Source organism: Olea europaea, chromosome 16 (genome assembly GCF_002742605.1).
Source record: "Olea europaea var. sylvestris chromosome 16, O_europaea_v1, whole genome shotgun sequence".
NCBI classification, from domain to species: domain Eukaryota; kingdom Viridiplantae; phylum Streptophyta; class Magnoliopsida; order Lamiales; family Oleaceae; genus Olea; species Olea europaea.
The window spans coordinates 11,575,117-11,585,507 of NC_036252.1; the positions used below are offsets into that span (position 1 = coordinate 11,575,117).

At 37.4% G+C, this 10,391-nt stretch overlaps 1 protein-coding gene across 2 annotated transcripts; it reads left to right on the forward strand.

The window, feature by feature from the left end:
- Nucleotides 1–229: 229 nt before the first annotated feature.
- Nucleotides 230–9,083, forward strand: LOC111412102 (putative disease resistance RPP13-like protein 1). Of its 2 annotated transcripts, XM_023042871.1 has the most exons (10): nt 230–2,374; nt 3,173–4,621; nt 4,718–5,767; nt 6,305–6,369; nt 7,025–7,111; nt 7,234–7,288; nt 7,389–7,463; nt 7,708–7,785; nt 7,865–7,916; nt 8,581–9,083. In XM_023042871.1, exons 1-3 carry the CDS (start codon nt 398–400, stop codon nt 5,750–5,752), a joined length of 4,461 nt encoding a protein of 1,486 aa, XP_022898639.1. In that variant the 5' UTR covers nt 230–397; the 3' UTR covers nt 5,753–5,767; nt 6,305–6,369; nt 7,025–7,111; nt 7,234–7,288; nt 7,389–7,463; nt 7,708–7,785; nt 7,865–7,916; nt 8,581–9,083. The 2 variants fall into 2 exon arrangements, with proteins under 2 accessions (XP_022898639.1, XP_022898638.1); XM_023042870.1 differs by having other exon boundaries at nt 230–2,394; nt 3,193–5,767.
- Nucleotides 9,084–10,391: the final 1,308 nt, after the last annotated feature.

Genomic DNA, 10,391 nt, shown 5'->3' on the forward strand with positions numbered 1-10,391 from the left:
GTGAATTAAAAAAAAAGATCATACTACACGTATATAATCATTTACACAATCGTTTACACCCCCACTCATATCATCAAGGTGAGGACCACGGCTCAATATTATTAAATACACACGGGATCCGCGTGTTTGTGAGGGGGGGGGGACACGCTTCGGTAACCCCCCTTCGGTACATATGATTTTATCCTAATTGGGGACTACTATTCATAAAGAAAATTGCATTTGGATGACATTGCAACTACCTCTATAGATTGGTATGAATCGCGGAATTTTCCCAAAAATTTATATGCACACATTTTCTTGTAGTATAATTGAGTCCATTGACCAGTAGGCGACTTTCAATCTCTCTTGCATTCATCTCTTTGATCTCTTGCTTCCCGTCTTACAAAAAAAGATAACAATGGCTATCGGAGAAGTTAATCAACGTTCAATTTTCTCTGTTTTGCTTGAGAAGCTAGACTCTGCTAACCCGCCGAAATTTCTGCGTCGTGTAGGAATCGATGCCAAGCTGAAAGAATGGCATACAACTTTGTTGAGTATCCAGGCCGTGCTTACTGATGCTGAAAACAAGCAAACAACAAACAAAGCTGTGAAAGAGTGGCTGGACGATCTGGATGATTTGGCTTATGATCTTGAAGACTTTGTGGATGAGTTGAACACTGAAGTTTTGCAGCGCAAATTAAGGAAAAATAAAGGCAGTACCAAGAAGGTAAAAGAGATTAGTGGCCGGTTGAAAGTTCTGGAGGAACAAAAAAAAATACTCAGTTTGGCGGAGAATGTGAAGGTGAGGTGTTATAAAAGATTGCCAACAACTTCGCTTGTGGAAGAATTGGAAGTTTATGGAAGAGAGAAGGATAAAGAGGAAATACTCAAAGTCGTATTTGGTGTTGAATCAAATGATAGTCAAATATCTGTGATTCCAATTGTAGGCATGGGAGGTGTCGGCAAAACAACTCTGGTCCAACTTGTGTATAATGATGAAAGATTGAAGGAAAAGTTTGATCTGAAGGCATGGGCTTGCGTTTCTGATGAATTTGATGCTGTAAGAGTAACGAAAAACATTCTTGAGTCAGTTTCTTCTGGTGGAAAGTGTGATTATGAATTTTTTGACACGCTTCAGAAAAAACTAAAGGAGAGCCTTTCAAACAAGAAATTTCTGGTGGTTTTAGATGATATATGGATTGAAAATTATGGAGTTTGGGACATCCTACGCCGTCCTTTTCTTGCTGGAAAACCTGGAAGCACAATCATCATTACCACTCGACAAGAAAGGGTCGCCAAAATCACGTCTGGAATTCCGGCATACCATCTGAATATGTTATCAGAGGGCGATGCTTTATCATTGTTAGCTCAACATGCATTTGGAGCCAAAACTTTTGACCGACATCCAGATTTAATAGAGATTGGTAAGTCTATGGTAAGAAGATGTAAGATGTTGCCCCTGGCAGTGAAAGCCCTTGGAGGGATTCTTCGCGTGGCAGATGGTCCTGAAGATTGGGAAGAGGTGTTGAAAAGTGAGATCTGGATGGATGAAGAAAAGAGTGAAATTCTTCCTGCTCTAAAACTGAGTTATCACTATCTTCCTCCACAGTTGAAAAGATTGCTAACAACTTCGCTTGTGGAAGAATTGGAAGTTTATGGAAGAGAGAAGGATAAAGAGGAAATACTCAAAGTCGTATTTGGTGTTGAATCAAATGATAGTCAAATATCTGTGATTCCAATTGTAGGCATGGGAGGTGTCGGCAAAACAACTCTGGTCCAACTTGTGTATAATGATGAAAGATTGAAGGAAAAGTTTGATCTGAAGGCATGGGCTTGCGTTTCTGATGAATTTGATGCTGTAAGAGTAACGAAAAACATTCTTGAGTCAGTTTCTTCTGGTGGAAAGTGTGATTATGAATTTTTTGACACGCTTCAGAAAAAACTAAAGGAGAGCCTTTCAAACAAGAAATTTCTGGTGGTTTTAGATGATATATGGATTGAAAATTATGGAGTTTGGGACATCCTACGCCGTCCTTTTCTTGCTGGAAAACCTGGAAGCACAATCATCATTACCACTCGACAAGAAAGGGTCGCCAAAATCACGTCTGGAATTCCGGCATACCATCTGAATATGTTATCAGAGGGCGATGCTTTATCATTGTTAGCTCAACATGCATTTGGAGCCAAAACTTTTGACCGACATCCAGATTTAATAGAGATTGGTAAGTCTATGGTAAGAAGATGTAAGATGTTGCCCCTGGCAGTGAAAGCCCTTGGAGGGATTCTTCGCGTGGCAGATGGTCCTGAAGATTGGGAAGAGGTGTTGAAAAGTGAGATCTGGATGGATGAAGAAAAGAGTGAAATTCTTCCTGCTCTAAAACTGAGTTATCACTATCTTCCTCCACAATTGAAAAGATTGCCAACAACTTCGCTTTTGGAAGAATTGGAAGTTTATGGAAGAGAGAAGGATAAAGAGGAAATACTCAAAATCGTATTTGGTGTTGAATCAAATGATAGTCAAATATCTGTGATTCCAATTGTAGGCATGGGAGGTGTCGGCAAAACAACTCTGGTCCAACTTGTGTATAATGATGAAAGATTGAAGGACAAGTTTGATCTGAAGGCATGGGCTTGCGTTTCTGATGATTTTGATGCTGTAAGAGTAACGAAAAACATTCTGAGGGCAGTTTCTTCTGATGGAAAGTGTGATTCTGAAAATCTTGACATACTTCAGGCCAATCTAAAGGAAAGCCTTTCAAACAAGAAATTTCTGGAAGTTTTAGATGATATATGGAATGAAAATTATGAAGATTGGGACTTCCTACGCCGTCCTTTTCTTGCTGGAAAACCTGGAAGCACAATCATCATTACCACTCGACAAGAAAGGGTCGCCAAAATCATGTCTGGAATTCCTGCATACCATCTGAATATGTTATCAGAGGGCGATGCTTTATCATTGTTAGCTCATTATGCATTTGGAGCCAAAACTTTTGACGGACATCCAGATTTAATAGAGATTGGTAAGTCTGTGGTAAGAAGATGTAAGATGTTGCCACTGGCAGTGAAAGCTGTTGGGGGGATTCTTCGCATGGTAGATGGTCCTGAAGTTTGGGAAGATGTGTTGAAAAGTAAGATCTGGATTGATGAAGAAATGAGTGGAATTCTTCCTGCTCTAAAACTGAGTTATCACTATCTTCCTCCACAATTGAAAAGATGCTTTGCTTACTGTGCGCTCTTTCCCAAGGACCATGAGTTTGAAAAGTTCAATCTAGTTTACCTTTGGATGGCTGAAGGTCTTGTGCAGGAATCAAACGAAGATATGTTAATTGAAGAAGTAGGCAGTCAATATTTTGATGAACTGATGGCTAGACCGTTCTTCCAACAATCAAGTGACAATACTTCACGCTTTGTGATGCACGACCTCTTTAACGATCTAGCTATGTCTGTTGCTGGTGGTAAATGTTTGAGGATGGATGATGCAATGGAGAAAAATCTTCCTGGTAAGGTTTCTGCTAGGGTCCGTCACTTGTCATTCAAGCGCAAACAGTATGAAACTTACCCTAGATTTAACTTTCTCGACAAAGTTCAAAAATTGAGAACTTTTTTGCCACTACCTGTTGATGCGTATTCAAATTACTTATCCCAAAGAATTTTGCTTCACCTATTACCATATTTGTACCGCTTAAGAGTGCTATCCTTGAATGGTTATTCAATTTATGAGTTGCCAGATTCTATTGGTGATTTACAACATCTACGATACCTAGGCCTAGCTCAAACTTTACTGAAGTGGTTGCCTAAATCTGTGTGCACTCTTATCAACTTACAAGTGTTGATTATAAGAGGTTGTTGGAATCTTACCAAATTACCGATGAGCATGGAAAATCTTGTTAATCTTCGGCATCTGGACATTGCAGATACTCCTAAATTGCATGAAATGCCTCATGGAATTGCTCAACTAACCAGTTTGCGAACATTAACTAAGATGACTGCAAGTAAAAATAAAGGAATGGGGTTAAAGGACTTGGGCAATCTATCATTTCTACAAGGTGAAATTTCTATTGAGGAATTGCAAAATGTTGTGAATGTTCAAGAAGCAATGGATGCGAGGCTAATGGAAAAGCCAAGCCTTAACAAAATAAGGTTGCAATGGAATGAAGTCTTTGATGATTCCCGGAATAAATTTTTTGAATTGGATGTGCTTAATGCATTAAAGCCCCATGAAAACTTATCAACACTTGAAATTAAGTATTTCGGGGGCGAGAATTTCTCTAATTGGATTGGAGATTCAGCATTCCATAAGTTAGCAAAGATAAGCTTCGAATTTTGTGAAAATTGCACAACTTTGCCACCATTAGGGCAACTACCTTTGCTAAGAGACTTGAGCCTTCGAGGCATTGGTCAAGTAAAAGTGATTGGAGCTGAATTTTATGGAAAAAGAAGCCATGGAGAATTACCTTTTCCATCGCTCATTAGTCTGACTTTTGAGGACATGTGTAACTGGGAGGAATGGCATGGAATAGAAGGTGTTATCGAACTTCCTCGGCTACGCAAGTTGAAGATAAGTTGTTGTTCAAAATTGGCAAGGCTTCCAAATCTCTTACTGCCTTCCCTTGGTGAATTAGAAGCTACAGAGTGTAATGAGGTAGTCCTAAATCATTTGCAGAATTTGGAATCTTTAACTCAAATACGATTGACTAGAATTTTTGGATTAACTTCAGTTATCAATGCATTTCTACAGTTTCCTTTTAAACTTGAAAGTTTTGAAGTTATTGGATGTGACGACCTTGTGACTCTATTTCCAAGTGATAGTACTGCACGAAACCTAGTCAATCTAAGAAAAGTGGTTGTTGAAAGTTGTCCTTCGCTATTGTCCCTTCAAGAAATTGATGCTCTTCCTGATCTTAGGACACTTACGGTAGAACAATGCGGAGATCTAGAGTTGTTGCCTACTACAATATCTTGTCTTGAGGAGTTATTTATCAGAGAGTGTCCATCTTTAGAGACAATGATGAAACTACAAGATTGCAGCACCTCACTCACATCTGTTTTTGTTAAGCATTGGGTGAATTTGAATTTAACAAATTTACTAGGCTCCAGCCACAATTACGAAAGTCTCACTGAACTATACATATGGTCTTGTGATGGTCTAGAGTGTTTTCCCCATGGAGGCTTTCCCACGCCAAATTTAAAAATACTAAATTTAAGAGGTTGTCGACGTCTCAAGTCCTTACCTGATAGGATGGAACTACTTTGGTCCCTTTTGTATCTGGAGGTGAATGATTGTTCCTCATTGATGGAAATCTTTCCCCAAGATAATATTCCCCCAAATCTGTCTCACCTTGATATCAAATATTGCGGGAAGAAACTAAAGCCCCTGGGGGAGTGGAACCTACAAAAACTCACCTTTCTTAAAAACTTCTGTTTTGGTGGATGTCCAGAGCTGGTTTCCTTCACTAACAATGCTGACGAAGAACACTGTGTTCTGCCTCCATCTCTAATTCAGTTGGAGTTGGTTGACCTGCCGAATCTGAAAATCCTATCAAAGGGCTTCCAAAACCTCACCTCTCTCCAACAATTACACATCTACAGATGCCCGAAGCTTGTGGCGTTGCCTTTGGAAGACCAGCTTCAAAAGCTTTCGAGCCTTTGGATTCGAGACTGCCCACTTCTTAAGAAACGGTGTTTGAGGAACAAAGGAAAATACTGGCCCATCATTGCTGACATTCCCGACGTCGAAATTGATTTTTATTCCATCCATGATTCATTTCCATGAATTCAATTACGCAAGGTAACAGATTCAATTTCATACCTATGAATCTCAACATCATTTCATGCAGCACACCTTCCGACATTTCGTCAATTTTTTTCATATCAGAATGTGAATTTTCTGCATCTAATAGTGAATCTACACATTCTGTAATGGTTGTTCAAGTGTCATGCTACTCTGTGTCTCATATGTGTGCTACTGCTGTGCGGTAAAAATCAATATCTGAGCCGATGTACCAACAATCAAGTAATTGATTGGCTATGGAACTAAAATCAGCCTCTCTCTCCTCACCTTTTATGTGTTCTATTAACAGTAAAATTCTATCAAATGGATAAATGGGAGTGATAGTTGTTTGTTCAATTAATTACCTTTAACTTGGATGGAATATGTGGTTAAATTAATATTTTGCTTCGATCCTCTTTAGGAAACTGGAAATGCGTTTATTTGACTTACTATATGTTTATGCATTTTTGAGCTTAATGTGTGTTGTGCATTTTTTAAACCTTTCTTGTAGATTGGAAGTTCTTACTTCATTTGAATGGAACTAATTATTTGTAGGCATTTTCTGATTACTTGTAAGAACGCGAGATGGAATGAAGGTGCCTCTTCTATTAGATCTTAAAGTAAGTTTCTTTTTCGATATACTTTCTGCATTTTCACTACACACACACACATTGTGTAAATGCCACAGTGAAATTATATGGTAGGATATGTGACTGAAGCTATGTTCAGTTGCCTTTTTTGTTTCATGATTTTAGTAATATTTTTCTGATTATTTCTCAAAATGAATTTTTCCTGTTGGGGGTTCCCTTCTGTAATGGTCAAACAATTTGTTTTGTCTGTGAAAACTGTCTTGACTGGGCAAAAATCCTTTTTCATGTGATTTTGTTGATGTTCAACCGGCCCTTGAGAGAGGTCTCTTGGCAATCATTGGCAACTTTATCTCAAGACAGCTCCCCTTTCAATCCTTGTCATACGACATGGTTCACCGCACTCAGTGTGGCATTGTCTGGGATAACAAAGTAAAAATCCTCATTATGGTTTAGGATTTTGGTTTCCCCTCTAAATCACCATTTGTTTGTCAGATTGAGTGCAGTGGCTTTTATTTTCATCAAGAAAAATACTTCAAATTACTTGGACAGTTAGCCTCTTATGTATTGGTTAACTAGTCTGTGTTTTTTTGTTACTTTTTGTGTGCATTTTTTATTTTTATTTTTTGTTTATCAGATTTTGTTTGATGCTATAGCTATCTGTGATTAATTTTGCAATGAATATTAGGCTTACTGTGAGGAAGGCCAAGAAGGAAAAGAAAGTGAAGGATCCACACAAGCCAAGGACGCCTCCCTAGTGCTTTTTTGTTTTCATGTATGCCCCATTTGCATTTTTGGTGTCTCTACCTTTTCTGTATATTTTTCTAGACTGATTTTATGCCGTTTAGCAAAAGGTTAATTCGACCATTAATCTGTTCATGTCGTTTGTGTTTTCAGGGAAGGGTTTAGGAAATAGTACAAGGAAAAATATCCAAACAACAAATCAATTGTTGTGAGTTCGTCGTTCTTTTTTAATTTTCTTTGAAGCTTAAATGATTAGTGCAGGCAATTTGAACTTGGAGTATTCACGAAAATTTTCTTTATAATTTCAGGTTTTCCTTTTGGGAATAAATAATAATATATATTGGAAAAGCTAGAGGAGATAAGTGAAGTTCATGAGTGATGAGGTAACTCTATGCAATCCAAGATATTGTTTATATCTAATTCTTCTTCTAGAGAAATTTCCTAACGTCATGATAAAAATAAAGAAAAAATTCCTTTTGTGCAAAAGGCAGAGACACAAGAGTAGGAATATGAGCATAAATGGTAGACTACAATAAGAATTTGGTAATCCATCTATGAGAAGCATAGTGTTATATAGTGTTTATTTTTACTGCAATACTGAAATGATTTGCCATACTATTTTTATAGGCTTGAGGTGCTGATGATGAGTCTGACAAGTCAAAGTCTGAGATTAATGGTGATGAGGACGATGAGAGCAGTGGAGACGTTAGTTGGGATTAAGCTATACAACTTTTTTGTACTTAAAACTTGGAAACCACTTATTAATTTGTTTTAATTAATGTAGGAGGAAGACAATGAGTAAGCACTATCACATAAAACTGGATTTTGGATTCAAGGTGAGAGCTAACAAACAATCTTCCTTCATTAATTTGTGTTTGGGCTATTTTGTAAAATGCTTGAATTCAAAGTGATTTAATTGAATTGGTAAATTAGGATTTCATGAAGAATTATCCTGTAAAAATTGGGCTTTATGTAAATTTTATTGAAATTAATTGAAAGTAATTATAGTTAATACGATTTTCCTCCTTTTTCTTCTGTTGTGAAAGTTGCTAAGGTGTTTGTTTTTCTTTTTCACCAAGGGGACAAGCGTCTCTTCCCTTCCATTAACTCGAGCATAAAAGAGAGGAAACATATGCCCTGATTTTCCCTTTTGGTAACGAATACCGGGGAATTCCCCTTCTTTCGCCTTCTCCTGCCTCTTACTATACTTGATATACATACTTATTTTGAGGGAACGGGTGAAGGAAGAGGAGGTTGGGTGTTTTTTGACCCATGATAGATATTTAATGTGTTACAGCAAGCAGCTCATATATTTTTAAATCATTAAAGCTCATTCCTGTTAAAAATGTTAAAGAGAAAAACATTAATTTATTCATATCTTCAAAACACCTCTTATGGTAAATGTAGATTTAATTTTTCTATAGAATGACATGTATAATTTTGACGAGGATGACATTATTGTTCTGCGGATTTCCATCTAGTTGTCCATTACCAATACAGGTCTAGGCTTAGAGTTCGATTAGAGACTCGTAGCTCAGTTATCTACTAGGTCGAGAAAATTGTTGATCAGGTCAATCGCTCTAAGCTTGTGGTTGACTACTTCCGTGGCCCATTTTGTTTATATTTCGTTGCAAGCTCCAATTCATACATAGTTTCTGTTATTGCAGGAGTTAAGAGGAAGAGGACAAACCAAACGATCAAGGATTTAGCAATGCATTTTTGAAGTGAAATCCAGGAAACTATATTCGTTAAGTGAAGCCAGCATTCTACTAAAGCGAACAAAAAGATTATGACGATTGAGGATGATCAAAGTCACATTTCACTTATTATCCTTCCTTCCCATCTCTTTTTGAGTAATGATCATTTTTAGTATCTTGTGGCTGCCCAACATTTCAAACATTCCAAAAACATTGTAGATGTAAATTCTACATTATGCGAGGAATTTCCCTTTTCTTTTCTTTCCTTTTCGAAATGGAGAATCAAGTAAGCTGTCATTTCCATTTGCAATAGTATAGGTTCTTACTGTGATGTGCTGTTGCACATGTTTACGTATGTGTGCACATATTTACGTATATATATGTTTGTGCTAGACGTATGATACCTAAAAAGATAAATAATGTTATTTGTAAGCGGTGCTTACCTATCATAGTCTATGTAGAAGTAAGTTAATTGTCACATTTGCCTATAAATTTGGAGTAATGATATTTGTAAACAGTGCACTACAAACTGATAACAATATAATGAATCTCAAACCAATATGTTGAATCAATTCAAAAGGAAGAAAAGAGAAGAGAAAGAGAAGAAGAATAAAGAGGGAACCAAAATCTATTAAGCCATCAATTAAGTTTTCAAAGAAAGTATAAAACAGGTTTTATACTACTACAAGGAAACCTAAAAATAATAGGAAACTTACAATAAATGGAAATTACATATGCTAAAATAAATAACTAAATATAAGTAAATAACTAAATATAACACACGTTTTCATTCCCCCTCAAACTCAAGATGCTAAAGCAAGAAGCAGCGAGAGTTTGTCACGCAAAAAGCAAAAACGATGAATTGGATGAGACTTAGTGAAGAAGTCAGCAAGCTGCAACGATGAAGAAACAAAAGGTAGGGAAATGGTGCCAGTCTGCAGATGATGACGAACCAGATGACAATCAATCTCAATATGCTTTGTGCGTTCATGGAACACAGAGTTGTGAGAAATCTGAATGGCACTAGTATTATCACAATACATGGGAGTTGGGGAGGAATGAGAAACACCCATGTCTGCAAGTAACCATCGCAATCACACAATCTTAGTGGTGGTGGATGCCATAGCTCGATATTCTGCTTCTGTAGAGGAGCGGGAAACAACAATCTGCTTCTTACTTTTCCAAGAGATAAGTGAATCACCCAAAAATACACAAAAACCCGTAGTGGACTTGCGATCAATAGGGTCGCTGGCCCAATCAGCATCAGAGTAGGCACGGAGCACTAAGGATGAGGTTGATGGAAACAAAAGACTCTGAAAGCATGTACCACGAAGATAACGCAAAATACGAACAACTGCTGCCCAATGAACTGTAGTAGGAGCTGAAACAAATTCACTAACAATATGAACAGCATAGGCAATATCAGGACGTGTGATGGTAAGATAAACTAGACATCCAACAATAGTGCGATACAAAGTGGGATCAGTCAATGGGACACCATCAGAGGATGAATATCGAGCATTGGACTCAAGAGGAGTATCAGCAGATTTATTATCAGTAAGACGAGCACGCTCAATGACATCCATAGTATACTTAGACTGAGAGATAAGATAA

What these genes read in the sequence shown, in the direction of transcription:
- LOC111412102 (XM_023042870.1), top strand. Translation starts at nt 398, where the DNA reads ATGGCTATCGGAGAAGTTAATCAACGTTCAATTTTCTCTGTTTTGCTT. An exon ending in CTTCCTCCACAATTGAAAAG is followed by an intron (nt 2,395 to 3,192) that starts ATTGCCAACAAC and finishes ACAATTGAAAAG; the next exon opens with ATGCTTTGCTTACTGTGCGC.